The 15,829-nt window shown below is 44.5% G+C and overlaps 1 protein-coding gene across 1 annotated transcript; it reads left to right on the top strand.

Moving 5' to 3' along the window:
• Positions 1 to 365: 365 nt before the first annotated feature.
• On the top strand, positions 366 to 13,316 carry LOC112264784 (bromodomain-containing protein 2). Its single transcript, XM_024441626.2, is given in 13 exon segments — positions 366 to 2,066; positions 5,244 to 5,550; positions 5,869 to 6,006; positions 6,343 to 6,475; positions 6,478 to 6,489; positions 6,863 to 7,053; positions 7,299 to 7,772; positions 8,039 to 8,167; positions 8,299 to 8,502; positions 8,877 to 9,142; positions 9,304 to 9,629; positions 9,861 to 9,986; positions 11,155 to 13,316. Coding segments are annotated over 13 exon segments (2,457 nt in total). The 5' UTR covers positions 366 to 2,034; the 3' UTR covers positions 11,274 to 13,316.
• Positions 13,317 to 15,829: the final 2,513 nt, after the last annotated feature.

Here is a 15,829-nt window from a genome sequence, read left to right as displayed (position 1 = left end):
ACCACGTGGTTTGGGTTTGTCCAATTGGAGCAACGCTTTGATACCCGAAAGCGTGCCCTTTGTTCAGGATTTCGCCAAGTTATCAACAATATGGTCGAATTAACTTTTATAGAGCAACATGTGGACAAAGAATATGATTTGTAACGGCAAGATGACCATTTCTGGATATATCAATATATATTTTTTCTCTGTGGCAGTGAGTGTGTAGCCTACAACTTTTTGGCAAGCATTTTGCCATGAGCTTATTCATCACATGACTTCCCTTCCCCCACCCAAAGAATGATGAAGAAGTCGGACATGTTTGAGGGAAATGTGTTGAAAAAAAAAGTATCGTGATGGAGGACAAGGAGAAATTTGAAGTAAAGTTTTGACTTTGCATAATGGATTTACAAATTGAGATTTTTAATAGTTTAATTTGATGTAACCCTGGGAGTCAATTAGCAAACTTTTTTGTTGTTGTAGGTATTTAGTCAAGATTAAGACACAATAATGTATGTTTTATTTCAAGTTTCATTGTATTTAGAAGCTTTGAAATGTATACTCTTTGTCAGTATATATTGAAAATTGCGAGGATTTAGTGGAGTGACATTGAAGAGAACGTGTAACCTTGGTGTGGGGGATGGGTATTATCGTTTGGGAACCATTTTGTAGAGATTTAAAACTACCTTTACGAGTTTATTTTTGTCGAATGTTGGCATTTTGCTGATAATTCAGTATAATCTAGTTTGTTGCACGTGGACTTCGTCGAATGAGTATCGTGGTATGATAGGAAATGTTTGGGGATTTAGTTGTCTATGTTAAATGTAGATATAACTAACGTTTAGTTAGGGTTTTCTCTGGACAGCTAATGTCGAAGATTTGTAAGGTTTATAGTTATGATTTAGTTGAACTGTTCAAATCGTGAATGCGGCCTACTTGGGTGTTATTGAAGTTGAGCAACTTTTCTCTAAAATTCTTGACAGATGCGACCTTTTGCTAGAATGTCCTCTTATAGTAATTAAGTGGTTGTGTGTATATCCGAAATTCTTATCTGATTTGATAACTATTTCAGCAAGAGTTGAGAATTGCTGTGTCATTCAATGGAGGGTAATTTCCTTTGCCACTTTAGCTTAGTTTGCTTTATCCTCTCTAAGACATTTAACACCTCGGCTTCAGTGTGAGTTAAGCTATTGTGTCCAACTGTTGTGCTATTAATAGTATGTCAGGCCGTGGTTGAGTTCTGACATTAGTAGGCCTCGGATAATGGTAGCCTTTCTTGTAGTCAGAAATAATTTTTCCTGGTAAAATATGTAGTTAGTAGGTCACACAGCACGTGGTTTGAAACTAGGCGTTATGATCATCGCCCTTTTGATCCAACGCAGGCTGTGGTATTACTTGTAGACTTTGTGACACCATCTCATGTGTGCACTTCAAGATGGCGCTCCGTCAACAACCAAAATGCGGCTACTCGGAAAGAAATGTGTTTTTAAGCGCTCGGCCTACGTTTAGCTTCTGATAGATACGTGTCAGTGAACTCGCTAACCAATGACTTGCTATCTGTTTACTCTGGAAGTTCGCGCTGGAGTTTCAACGACCAATCATTATCGTTGCTTTGCCCTTACTGACGTAATGTAATTTGATAAGCGAAAGGGCGGGTTGTTGGCTGTCGCATTTTCGTAATAGACTACGTAAAATAACCAATCAAAGTACACATTTCGAGTGCTGGGAGGTCTAGCCAGTAATATTGCGAATGTAGTTTGATTGATAATAACAATATGCGAATAGTTTGGATGGGAAGCATATAGGAAAACAAATGGTGTTTGGAGGTGTGGTTACTTTGGATGACATGTTCAACTGCGAATAGAAAATCATAGGGCGTAGTCTTACATTCCGTATCCAATAGAATGCGTGGTTGGTCTATAAATTGTCGGGCATAGACGCGAGATGCCATTTCGCTGAAGCAGTGATCAGTTGGATTCGGTGGGGCCTGGAGGAAAGGACGGGCAAAACAGGAACTTGAATATTGGTATTTAAACAGAATCCGGATCCATCGCGATGGAGACGGCCATAAACCCGCCCCATGACAGGTACCGATCGGACTAATTGAATTTAGGTTTGCGATGTGAAAGCATATTGTTGCATTAGGAATAGTATTCACTTATAAACAGATGCTTTCTGATTACCGACATGTTCACCGAACGTGTTAAAACCAAGACTTCTCAGTCGGTATAGAGCGTTTGTATAATTTTGCAACAAAAAACAATATTGGACAATTGTCAGGATGTGACCACTCGTCAATCTGCAAAATAGAACAATAATTATTTGGGACGCCTGTCGTTTAAATCGTACTGCACCGACGCCATCTTCCCAGCGTCTCGGGTAGCTAGTCCTTGCGGTAGTAGGATTGCCTAGCCCATCTGGCATGATAACAAGCGAACTAACGTTAGTTGGTGATATCGCTAAACTGGATTTACTCGAGCATAACTGTCTTTTGATTTTTATTTTCTCTTCCTCATGGTTAATGGCGGGGTGAATGTTAAGCGAAGTTCTTTCACATTGTGATTGTTTGGTGGGTATATTATTGCTCGGTAACTGGCTACCATGGGATAAGTTTGCTGGGTCAGTTAAGTTAGAAGCCTAGCCGTAAGTTAGCTAATTAACTAGCAGACGGTCAATGCTCGTCGGGAGGTCTACTTTGTTACTTAGCTATTTCCGTTAACTCGAAGTTGGCAAACTAATGGATATAAGTATATAGTATACCCATGATTGTTAGCCATTGAAAGCTCGTCTCGAGTGAAAGCCAACTAAGTTAACTGAGCTGTTTTGGTAGTCGCATAACAGTAAGTTACTTGCTAATGTATCTACTTACTGCATCACCAATGTATTTGGGTATAATTAACTAACGTAGCGGTGATTCTGGTTTGGTAGACGAGGTAAGCTGGGTTGGTGGCTAACTACTGGGTTGAAGTATTTGGCGAGTCTCGTTCTCCTGTATTTGGATTGGGAGGGATATATTTGGCAAACAGGGTGGTAAATGTTACATGTCATGGCTGCATTACGGTTATGGATAGTGCTGATCATTTAGCCGTCATATAATTTCAGCCTAACGCCGGGTCATTGCAATGTTTGTTTATTTTATCAGCATGTGCAAGTCAAGTATCTAACTGTTGGATGGGAATAGTTTCCCATCAGGTCCTTGCAGTGGCCTCACAATCTACTCACTACCTTTCCACTCACCAAACCTGGAAAATATGAATAGACATCTACTTTTTTTGTAACCATCAGGGTAAAATGTAAATTGGATAATGTTCTGTGGTTAGTACGGTCTTCCCTTTCCCAAACATTTATTTTTAAAGGAAATGTAGCTCGTGTTGATATTTGTGTTGCTGACAAGTGTCAGTGATGTAAGTGTTATGTATTTTAACGTTTTTTACTTTTATAATAAAGTACACTAAGTGTCAAATGTGTTTTCCAACTTGTATCATTTGAATACCAGCTGATATTAAGCTACAAGTAGAAGGAATATCTGTGACTTGGATTGTCATGGTCAGCATGTTTCAGACTTTCTTGAAGAAAAACAGTCTTCATTTTGTAGAGTTGGTAACGGAGCAAGTCACTACAGTGTGGCTTCCACGTAGGTTACGTAATGGGCACAGTTTGCATCAGTTATTTGTTTGTGTCAAGGTAAGTTACAGATGAATATACAATTCTGGTCGAGTAGTTTCATCTGGTGTTCACTTATGAGGAAGATGCAGCTCTACTGATCTAGTCTGATTGAAGGGGACATGTAGACACAGCCTACAGTATAGAATGGTTGGTAATGGCCTCTTTTTGATATTAACTTTTTCAAAATTGGTCAGTTCATCTTGAGAATTTGAGTAGTGGGGATTGATCGTAAACATTTAACCCCTACTTTCCTGTCTTCGGAGGACCAGGCCCGGTTCCCTATCTTATGCAAGCACAAGACATGTCACCCAGTTGCATCACTGGCAACTTTTCCATATTATTTTAGATTGTCCCTATAGAGAAAGTTAATTCCTGGTAGCAATTATGAAGAGACCTAGAATATTTGTCCATAAGTGGCAACTAACAGTGCACCTTTCCAATACACATGGTTAATGTTCACAAGGAATGGAACATGAATACAAGCTTTTTGCACAGTTTTACTAGTCTATATAAACTCATTCAGTTACGTTGTATGTAAATAAATCAGCTCAATTTTGTCAATGGCGCATTTGAACAGGGTTAGGTAGGGTCACCTGTGATCTGAGTGACTTGATCACTGCACTCTTTATGATTCCTGTTAAAACACGAGTTGTATCTGTATCACAGTGCTAGATGCACAAACCACAATTGACTCTGGACTTCTACTTTGTTTGGGGGGGGTGGTAGGTTCTAGTTACCATGTTTTATAACCTTCCAGCCAATGGAATTGAGTTGTTAGCTTTGTTGCCAGGGAGATGAGAAATGGGCAGTTACAAGCATGGAGGTGTTGTCTTCCTCCATTTCTATATCATTGCTCTCCTCTAAGCCTCTGGGTGTTTAATGGCAGGACAATGGGATCATATCACCAGTATAATGGTCACTGCATTCCATTAAATCCACCGTTTCATTTAACAGGCTGCTTGTATGTAACATGTTATGTCACTTTATGTTTGGTATGAGTATAACTGTTGCTGTGTATGTCCAGCCGAGCTCTTATCACAGTTTCAACAGATAACACTGTTTCTATTGAGACTACTTCCAACCCACAGCTATTATCAGCCAGGGGCATTAAACCACAGCCAACAGAAAGGTTTCAACAGTCAAAGGGTTCGTGGTGTAACAATGCAAACTGCTCAAAGCTAAATATACCCGTGCATCCTTGTCATGGTGTATTGCGTAAGCTTTTTGGCTACTTGGTGAACCTCATAAATGCCTACCTGAGGCCAGCTGTCCAAGAACTCCTGAAACCACACCCACATATATATAATATTTTCTACAGTCTGTCACAGTACTGGTAGTCTGGCTAATCCTCTAGTTTCTGTCAATGCCAATGAGGCAGTTGTGACTCAAAGCTCAATTCAAACGGAATCATGGTGAGAGGGGGCATTAGTCACTATTGACTGGATATTTTATACTAACCTGTTGTCACTTAAGACTTTGAGTGGGCTACCTAAGTAGAAGGCTTGTTCAATGAGGGCTGCTGTGTCATCCAATACCTTCTCCTTTCTCCACCTGCCCCGTTGCTCTATGCTTATTCCCTCCTCCCTTTCCGTCAACAGCTCCCTGGGCGGGGTCGACGTAGGCCTGCATGGCGTCATGGCGATGGAGCAGGGCCCGCCGGGCCCCGGAAAGCGCATCCGGAAACCGTCACTGCTGTTCGAGGGATTCGAGGGCCCGCCGTTGCTCCCCCACGGGCAAGCTCCCCCCTCTGGGTCACCACGGCCCCTAGTGTACGACACGAACCGGCAGGGCCGCGCCACCAACCAGCTGCAGTTCCTCCAGAGAGCCATGATGAAGTACCTGTGGAGGCACCACTTCGCATGGCCCTTCCATGAGCCTGTGGACGCCTCCAAGCTCAGCCTGCCTGTGAGTGTCCCTGCAAGCCACTGTTCCAGAGAGCCCAGTCACATTGTACCTTAGCCAAACTCAGACGGACAGCGGATATTTCTCGATAGATATTCAAATCATTTAATCCTATTTGCATATTAGGATGTCTCAGTTTTCAGACCTAAATAGAACTAAGGTATTGAGAATATTCTTATGTTGGTTGGGAGCTTTTCAAAAGTTTTCTAAAAGCCTTTCTTCCAAGCTTACAGACAATACAGCGCTGAATAGGCGTGGAGAGCTCCATATATGTATTATTAGCACGGCAGCGTTAAGTAAACGTGCTCCTCTCTGCCTCAGGACTATCACAAGATCATCAAACAGCCCATGGACATGGGGACCATCAAGCGGCGCCTGGAGAGCAACTACTACCGCAGCGCCAGCGAGTGCATGCAGGACTTCAACACCATGTTCACCAACTGCTACATCTACAATAAGGTGTGTGTGTGAGACAAATGCTGTAACCACAGTTAACATTTTCACTGTCATAAATGAGCCATTGACCAGCGGCTACTGGCTGGACACGCCATTTGGCTGGACACGCCATCAAAATGCCATTTGAGTTTAAAAAGCTCAACATCGTATTATCTATTTATATTTGACGTCTCTGGAAACTGTCAGAGCTACGGTTAATAAACCCAGTCTTATAAACTGTCTAAAGATATCACCTATCTGACAGAGATGACGCTGATCTCGTATCCTATTTTGAGAAGTGCTGTGCCCTACATGTAATCTCCAGCCGGGTAACACTTTTCCATGGTGACTGTCTCCCAGCCTACAGATGATATTGTTCTGATGGCCCAGTCCCTGGAGAAAGCTTTCCTTCAGAAGGTTGCCCAGATGCCCCAGGAGGAGATAGAACTGCCCCCTCCTCCACCACGGGGAAAACCGGGCAAGCCAGGCAGAGGCGCAGGGCCACAGGTGAGCACCGGGGGGGGGTGACTCTGTTTGTGTGTGGTTAATGAATGTGTTTGCGAGTGATTCTTTTTGTGTGTGGTTATTTTGGGGAAATGTGTTTGATATTGACGCCTTCTGTCAGATAATGTGAATATGAATAATATCGATGTGTATATCTATCTAGATATAATATGCCATTTAGCAGATGTAAAAAAAATAATAATAATCTAAAGCGACCTAGGCATACATTTTTCTTACGGGCGGCTCCATCGGGAGTCAAACCCTCAATCCTTGATGTTACAAGCGCCAGGTTTTACCAACTCGGCAACACAGGACCACATGAATATGTGTAAACTCCCACGTGTAACCACTTTTTCCCCCTCTTCATTTGCCTCAGTACCAGGAGGAGTGACGACTGCTCACCAGGTCCCGGCAGTGTCCCAGTCCGCGTACTCTCCCCCCACGCCGGACACCCCAGAGTCGCTGCTCTCCACCCCCCCACAGACGCTCCTGGCCAAGAGCCTACCTCTCACCCTCCACAGTACTCCTGCTATGCTAAGCTTACCCCCCACACAGCCCACAGCCAAGGTGCAGTATTCACGTACCCCTAAACTACAAAGTTGTTATACAATTTACCTGATGTCCATGCAACCGTTTGTGCTACTTTAGAGTACCTACTGCAACAATGTTAGCCGGAAATTGGCGACATCATCTGACATCATCTTTTCTTTTGTGTGTGGTTTCTTTTTTTATTGTTATTTTCTTGTTCTGTTATCCGAAATGGTAAGCTTTCAGCCAATGACAAGAGCCCCTGTCTCTCTGTCTCCCAACAGAAAAAGGGAGTGAAGCGGAAAGCAGACACCACCACCCCCACCACCATGGCCATGCCCATCACCGTGGGCGTTGGCGGGATTGGCATGGGCATGGCCGGCGGGCCCGACTCCCCGTTGACACTCACCTCGCTGGGGGTAGGCCATGGCCTGGGGCTCGGCATGGGGATGGGTATTGGTATGGGCCGCGGCAGAGGCACGGCGGGCGCCAAAGCACCTGCAGGGAGGCGGGGAGTCAGCGGGCGCCCTATCAAGCCGCCGAAAAAGGACCTACCGGATTCTGTGCAGCTCCAGCCGGTGCGGCGCGGCAAACTGGGCCAGCAGCTCCGGTACTGCAACGGGATTCTCAAAGAGCTGCTGTCCAAGAAACACGCGGCGTACGCCTGGCCTTTCTACAAACCAGTGGACGCCTCCATGCTGGGCCTACACGACTACCACGACATCATCAAGCAGCCCATGGACCTCAGCACCATCAAGGTACATGCCTCGCCACCACAGGAGGTCGCTGGCACCTTATTGGGGAGGGCGGGGCTGGTGGTAATGTCTGGAGCGGCATTAGTGGAACGGAATCAAATACATCAAACGTGGTTTCCAGGTGTTTGATTCCTGTTCCATTTGCTCTGTTCTGGCCATGACTATGAGCCAGCAGCCCCCTGTGCTCCGCCACACATCTGCATCAAGCACCATGAAGGTAGACTGTCAGTCATTCTATGACGTTAACCTCCTCCCATCTCCCTCTGCAGAGGAAAATGGACAGTCGAGAGTACCGGGACGCCCAGCAGTTTGCCGGCGACGTGAGGATAATGTACTCTAACTGCTACAAGTACAACCCTCCAGACCATGACGTGGTAGCCATGGCACGCAAACTACAGGTACGGGTCAAAACACATTTTAAGCACGGAGATGTGTCTTTTCTTGGCTGAGTTTTTTTTTTTATGCCTTTGAGCAGTAGGCTGGTACATCTGAGTGCACTGATCTGATGCATTCCTCTCTTTCTCTCCAGGACGTCTTTGAGTTCTGCTTTGCCAAGATGCCCGACGAGCCTGTGGCCCCTCCCGCTTCCATGGGTGGGCGCTCCTCATCTTCGTCCTCTTCCTCCTCGTCCTCGTCTGAGAGCGACCCCAGCAGCGAGAGCGAGAGCGACAGCAGCCCCAGCTCGGACAGCGAGGAGGAGCGAGCACACCGCCTGGCCGAGCTGCAGGAACAGGTGTGTACACAGGTAGACTGACCCGGCCCTGCGCCCACCGCAACACCACACCACACACATCAACATTCAGACTACGTTACATCACAACATTTTAGTCATTTAGCAGACGCTCTTATCCAGAGTGACTTACTCTTAGTGCTGTCATCTTAAACGAGCTAGATGAGACGACCACATATCTGTTGTAGTAATACATTTTTCTTCAATAATGTAGTTGTCAGAAAAATCAAGAAAGTGCAGGTAATAAAAAATAAAAAAAGATGCACAGTATATATATATATTTACATTTTTTTAAATACAAAAGTATTTATGTAAACCTGAGCTGGAAGTGTTTTCCACAACAGTCACTGACCGTGTCCTCTCCATGGTCCCATCAGCTGAAAGCAGTTCATGAACAACTGGCAGCACTCTCCCAGGGCCCCATCGTCAAGCCTAAGAGGAAGAAAGAGAAGGACAAGAAGAAGAAGAAGAAGCCCGAGAAGCATCGGGGAAGCCGGGTACCAGTCGAAGAGGATATACCCATCCGGCCGGCTAAAATGCCCAAGGTCACCAAGATGCTGAAGATGTCGAAGACGCCCAAGAGCAGCAAAGGGGGCTCCACACAGGGCAAGAGGAGCACTGGCAAGAAGAGCAACAAGAGCAAGTGAGTTCCTTTTACTGGCAAGCGGTGTCTATCGATTTTAACATCTCTGTCATGATATGATTTATTTACTCCGTACTATAACCATTCCCAAAATCTATTCCTGACAAAAGTAAAATGTTCACCTTTAGGATTGAATCATTAAATCACACTCTCACGCTCAGGTCCTCCAAGAAGTCTCAGGCAGTGACGCTCAGCATGCACCAGATGAGCGCTGCTGCCATGCTCCCCCACTACGACTCCGAGGAGGAGGACGAGGTGTCGCCCATGAGCTACGACGAGAAGCGCCAGCTCAGCCTGGACATCAACAAGCTGCCCGGGGAGAAGCTGGGCCGCGTGGTTCACATCATCCAGGCACGCGAGCCTTCGCTGCGCGACACCAACCCAGAGGAGATCGAGATCGACTTTGAGACGCTCAAGCCGTCCACGCTGCGCGAGCTGGAACGTTACGTCATGACCTGCCTCCGCAAGAAGCCTCGCAAGCCCTACGGTGAGGGAGCTTTCGTGTGTAGCCCCCCCCCCTCCAATGTTCTCTGGTCCCTGTTAAGTGTCCCTGATGGGCTTTTCTGTCACAATTTCACGCAAATGTCATACAAATTTCAAGGATTTCAGTGGGTAGCATGTGGGTAGCATCATAGTCACTTAGTCTCTGTTTATTTGGATCGGTTGGTGGATGCAGACATTGCATCATCTAACCCCCTGGTCTCCTCTCTGTTTGTAGGGAAGAAAGGTGGAGCAGGGAAGTCCCGGGAGGAATTGGCTCTGGAGAAGCAGTTGGAACTGGAGCAGAGGTTGCTGGATGTCAGCGGGCAGCTCAACTCTGGCAAGAAGCCTCAGAAAACCAAAGGTGAGTCGGAATAAATCTGCATCAGTGCCCAAAGAATAGACACAGCAGACATGACAACTACCCTGTAAAAAAAAATATCAACACAATCATGTGAAGTGTTGGTCCCATGTTTCTTCAGCTGAAATAAAAGATCCCAGAACTGTTCCATGAGCAGAAAAAGCTTATTTATCTCAAATTTTGTGCACAAATTTGTTTACATCCCTGTTAGTGAGGATTTCTCCTTTGCCAAGATAATCCATCCACCTGACAGGTGTGGCGTAACAAGAAGCTGTTTTAACAGCATGATCATTACACAGGTGCACCTTGTGCTGGGGGCAATAAAATGCCACTCTAAAATGTGCAGTTTGTCACACAACACAATGCCACAGATGTCTCAAGTTTATATTAGGGTATGGACAGGCATAAGCTGACAACGAACACAATTGCATTTTATTGGAGGGAATTAGAATGCGCAGAGATACCGCGACGAGATCCTTGTCATTGTCATGCCATTCATCACCCTCATGTTTCAGCATGATAATGCACGGCTCCTTGTTATAAGGATCTGTACACAATTCCTGGAAGCTGAAAATGTCCTAGTTCTTCCATGGCCTCTATAGTCACCAGGCATGTTTGGGATGCTCTGGATCGACGTGTATGACAGCATGATCCATTTCCCACCAATATCCAGCAACAACACATAGTAATTGAAGAGAAGTGGGACAACAGGTCACAAGCAACAGCCTGATCAACTCTATGTGAAGGAGATGTCTCACTGCATGAGGCAAATGGTGGTCACACCAGATATGGTCCCGTTTTCAGATTTGTTTTTGAAGGAATCTGACCAACAGATGCATATCTATCTGTAAATAAGTCATGAAATCCATAGATTAGGGCCTAATGAATTCATTTAAATTGCCCGACTTCCTTATGTGAACTTTATCTCTAAAATATTTGAAATTGTTGCATTTCATATTTTTGTTCAGTATACTTTCTGAGTATTCACAGAGATGTGGAACTACAAGCCAAAATGTATTTAAAATACATTTTCTCTAATGTATGGCCCTATCCACCTTCATAGTACTTCATGAAAGAGATCAGCTCAGGTCTTTGCAAAATGTGTGGGTTGTCTTCTCAACATTATATTCCAAGTATTTGACCTTGTGTCTATCGGTCTCTCTCTCAGCAGAGAAGCCCAGTGCAGTGGAGCCCCATGCCGTAGCGTCTCGCCTCAGCGCCAGCAGCTCCAGCTCAGACTCTTCCTCATCTTCTTCCTCGTCCTCCTCTGACACCAGTGACTCGGACTGAAAGCTCCAGAGGGATGGGCATTGAGCCCACGAACCCCAGACAGGACAGAGCAGGACTGCCAACAGAGCTGCAGGCGGGTCAGACTATAGTCAGAACTGACCCGGAATTAAAAAAGATGGGGATGTGTTGAGAGAATCCAGTCCCAACAGAAAGAGTGGATGGAGAGAGACTGGGTTTTTTCATTGCTCTAGAAACCTAGAGGGTTGACACAGATGATGCGTTGTCTCATAGGTTAAAGAGCCGATGGCAGGATCCCTACTGGCTCTAGAAAGATGGCAGGATCACTACTGGCTCTAGAAAGATGGCAGGATCTCAAGATGGCAGGATCTTTACTGGCTCTAGAAAGATGGCAGGATCTCAAGGTGGCAGGATCTCTGCTGGCTCTAGAAAGATGGCAGGATCTCAAGATGCCAGTATCCCTACTAACTCTAGAGAAAGATGGCAGGATCTCTACTGGCTCTAGAGAGATGGCAGGATCTCTACTGGCTCTAGAAAGATGGCAGGATCTCTACTGGCTCTTGAAAGATGGCAGGATCTCAAGATGGCAGGATCCCTACTGACTCTAGAAAGATGGCAGGATCTCTACTGGCTCTTGAAAGATGGAAGGACCTCAAGATGGCAGGATCTCTACAAGCTCTAGAAAGCGAGGAGGATAGATAGTCCAGAACTCTGGGATCATCTCGTACTATGTCTTTCTCTCCACGCTTTGTGTATATACTATGTACGAATATATAAATATCTATTTTTCTTTTGTAAAGAAGAATTTTAAGGAATCCCCAAATGTGGGGAGAAAGTAAAGGTGTGGACAGGCTGTTTTTCGTTTAGTTGTTTTATGACGAGGAGTTAGAAGGTAAAGCGTGTGTGTGTGTGTGAGAGAGAGAGAGAGAGGGGCACGGCCTCGCACAGTAAACGCAGCCCTGCTTAGTTTCTCATCTTGTTGATGCAGGCGTAAGTATTTCTGCGTTGTAAAGCACCTTGGTTCAGTATACATGAAGAAACTGAAGAGCATCAAAGACTGTATTATACGCATGTACTTCTACAGCCTGAGAGGGGTGTCCATGGTACACAAATGGTTTAAGGGAGCTAACTTTTTCCTGCGTTTCACTCTGTAAATGACCTGTTTCTATCTTGTGACCAATCTGCAAATAAATTGTGAGGACATCTCAGCATTACCCACACGCAAACAGATTCTTCCCTTGTTTTGTTCTCTGTCAATTGGATATGTCCAGGATGTGTCAAGGCTACAGACTCCTGAAAGGGTCACATCTCTCTTGCAAGACATTATAACTTGCATGAGTAATGCACAACAATGACTATATTTTGAGACTTCATTTTATCTGTGGAAAAAATGTATTTTTCTAGATGGTATCTTAGGGTTCAGTGGGGTGGTTAAATGCTGTCCTCGTGTCCCCTGGGTCTGATTCCCATAGCGTTGCAGTACCAATGCTTTATGGCACAAAACCACACTTTATTTTAACAACTTGGCCTTTTAACATTTAGGCAGCTGAATGTTTTTTTTTTTGTCTTCAATTTAGCTGAATCTGATTTGGGAAGAAGATTGTAGTAACCATTTCCTTGCTCAAAGTGTGTTTAGCAGAGGTGGTATACGTACTTCAAGCTATTCTGAGGTCCTAATCTGATTTTGTGATTTAGTTAAGAAATCAAGCTTTTTTGTTGATGGAGAATTTAGAATTTGTACGTGTGATCAGTTATTTATTTGAGTGGGCACTCAGACCAAATCGTTGTTGCATTTTACTTGAAGTCACTTGAGAAAGTTGGATATTGGTAATAATGACAGACTACTCAAACAAGAATGTGTGTACAGCTGTAAGGAGAAAAGCCACGGTTGAAAAAAGTTTACAGTCACAAAACGTTGGAGCATGTTTCTACCACTGGAGTTTCTTGTTTTGCTTTTGTTCTTAGTCATGTTCTTCACCCCCCTACAATTGTGAGGTGGTTGTTTCTCGCTCTGTTTATTTTGGAAGAAAAAACAACTTTGAACTGTCCGACTACAAATAAAGAGAGAGAGAGGTCTAACACTCACTCTGTGTCTGTTTTGAGCAATTACAGTGGACCCGTGTGATGATTCAAAAGGAGAATGATAGGCTGTCACTCTATAATTAGTGACAATTATTTTCAACAGTGAAGTTCTTGCCATGACGACATTGATCACTAGATGGCCTATTCTCATGTCTGAGAGCAGAAGACACAAGTGAAGGTACATTACATGGCCAAATGAGTGGATTCAGCTACTTCAGCCACACCTGTTGCTGACAGGTGTCTAAAACCATGCATTCTCCATAGACAAACATTGGCAGTAGAAATGGCCTGTACTGAAGAGCTCAGTGACTTTCAACGTCGCACCATCATAGGATGCCATCCTTTCCAACAAGTCGGTTTGTAAAATGTATGCCCTGCTAGAGCAGTCCTGGTCGACTGTTATTGTATAGTGGGAACGTCTAGGAGCAACAACGGCTTAGCCGCAAAGTGGTAGGCCACACAAGCTCCCAGAACGGGACCACCGACTCCTGAAGCACTTAGCGTGTAAAAATCGTCTGTTCTTGATTGCAACACTCACTACTGAGTTCCTAACTGTTCGTCGGGAGCTTCATGAAATGGGTTTCCATGGTCGTGCAGCCGCACACAAGCCTAAGATCACCATGTGCAATGCCAAGCATCGGCTCGAGTGGTGTAAAGCTCTCTGCCATTGGACTCTGGAGCAGTGGAAACATTCTATGGAGTGATGAATCACGCTTAACCATCTGGCAGTCTGACGGACGAATCTGGGTTTGGTGGATGCCAGGAGAACTGTACCTGCCCCAATGCATAGTACCAACTGTAAAGTTTTGTGGAGAAGGAATAATGGTCTGGGGCTGTTTTCATGGTTTGGGCTAGGCCCCTTAGTTCCAGTGAAGGGAAATCTTAACCCTACAGCATACAATGACATTAGACGATTCTGTGCTCCCAACTTTGTGGCAACAGTTTGAGGAAGGCCCTGACCTGTTTCAGCATGACAATGCCCCCGTGCACCAAAAGAGGTCCATACAGAAATGGTTTCAAGATCGGTGTGGAAGAACTTGACTGGCCTGCACAGAGCCACCTCAACCCCACCTCAGCCCACATTTTTGGGATGAATTGGAACGTTGACTGCGAGCCAGGCCTAATCGCCCAATATAAGTGCCCAACCTCACTAATGCTCTTGTGGCTGAACGGAAGCAAGTCCCTGCAGCAATGTTCCAACTTCTAGTGGAAAGCCTTCCCAGAAGAGTGGAGGCTGCCCATGATTTTGGAATATGTTTGACGAGCAGGTGTCCACATACTTTTGATAATTTAGTGTATTCTGGCAATTTCAATAAGGGAACATGTTGGAGACTCCGTTTTTGAGTAAATGGACTATAGTAAATGTGGGCAGTAACTTTCATAAAGCAGCACAAAGTAGGATTTGCCAGCCGGCCAGGTCTGACGTGAGATGTGAGAAGCCTCTGGAACGTAGGGAGGAAAGGGAAGTGTAGAACTGTGGAGAAAACGGTGTTCATTAGAGGACTTTCAAATAAACCCTCTTTCCCCTCATTTGATTGATTTCCAATGTACTTGGAACACACACAGCATCGTCTGACAACTCCAGCACTCACCTATTCCACTTCTATGAGTGACAAGTGAATGGTAAATAAACATGTTATTTAATTGAACCACTCTGCATGTTATATCCCATATTTCCCCACATATTTGCCCAGGTTGAACAGATCAGACAGAGAGGTCTTCAATGTATTCACAATCCTCCAACATGTACCACTATGTACCCATCTGAAAGGCAGAAAGCAACACCGCGACCTCAGCAGGTTGCTCAAATGTCATGCCCAGTGTACTTAGGATATTAGAGCATGTAGGTGGTCTTGACAGAGCATTGTGCTGAGGTTGAGGTGTAGCTTACTCTGTCTTTTAAAGGGGTACAGGAATTAGAGGATATTGGTTAAGAGACATTTTTGCATATTATTTGAGCATATTATCGTAAATATATGGTGTTATTTGGTTTTCCAAAATGTCCAAGATGGAGGACAATCTATCCTGACGGACCTTATGGGTGGATCCTCAAGGCAAAAGTGTTTAGCATAAAGAAAGACACCTACATACAAAGTGTCAAGTCTCTATGTCAAATGGGGCAACGGATATGAGGGTTTAAGTGAGACCGCTTATAACAGAAACCCCTATAGGCCATTTGGTGCCATTTTTTTTACCAAGTTATTCATGGCCTCTTGTTTCTGTACTAAATTAGAAGAAAAAAGTTACCAATCTACACTTGAGTTATTTGAACATGTCAAGAAAAAAATCAACAAGAACAATTCAGACAATAACAATAGTTGTTCACATATTCGCATTAAAAATCGGAAAATATTTGGGGACCATCTGCATTATCCCTGCATTATCCCTGCATTATCCCTGCATTATCCCTGTGAACCGCAATTAAAAGTATAAAGAGCAATAGTAATGGTGTATTTTTGTAGGCTCCAACTCCGCCATGGCTGGTTAGCCAAAGTCTAAAGGGATATGAATGGGGT

The sequence above is a fragment of the Oncorhynchus tshawytscha genome, linkage group LG13 (genome assembly GCF_018296145.1).
Source record: "Oncorhynchus tshawytscha isolate Ot180627B linkage group LG13, Otsh_v2.0, whole genome shotgun sequence".
In the NCBI taxonomy this organism is placed as follows: domain Eukaryota; kingdom Metazoa; phylum Chordata; class Actinopteri; order Salmoniformes; family Salmonidae; genus Oncorhynchus; species Oncorhynchus tshawytscha.
The sequence above is the reverse complement of the archived record's forward strand: the minus strand, read 5'-3'. Positions and strand labels throughout refer to the sequence as shown.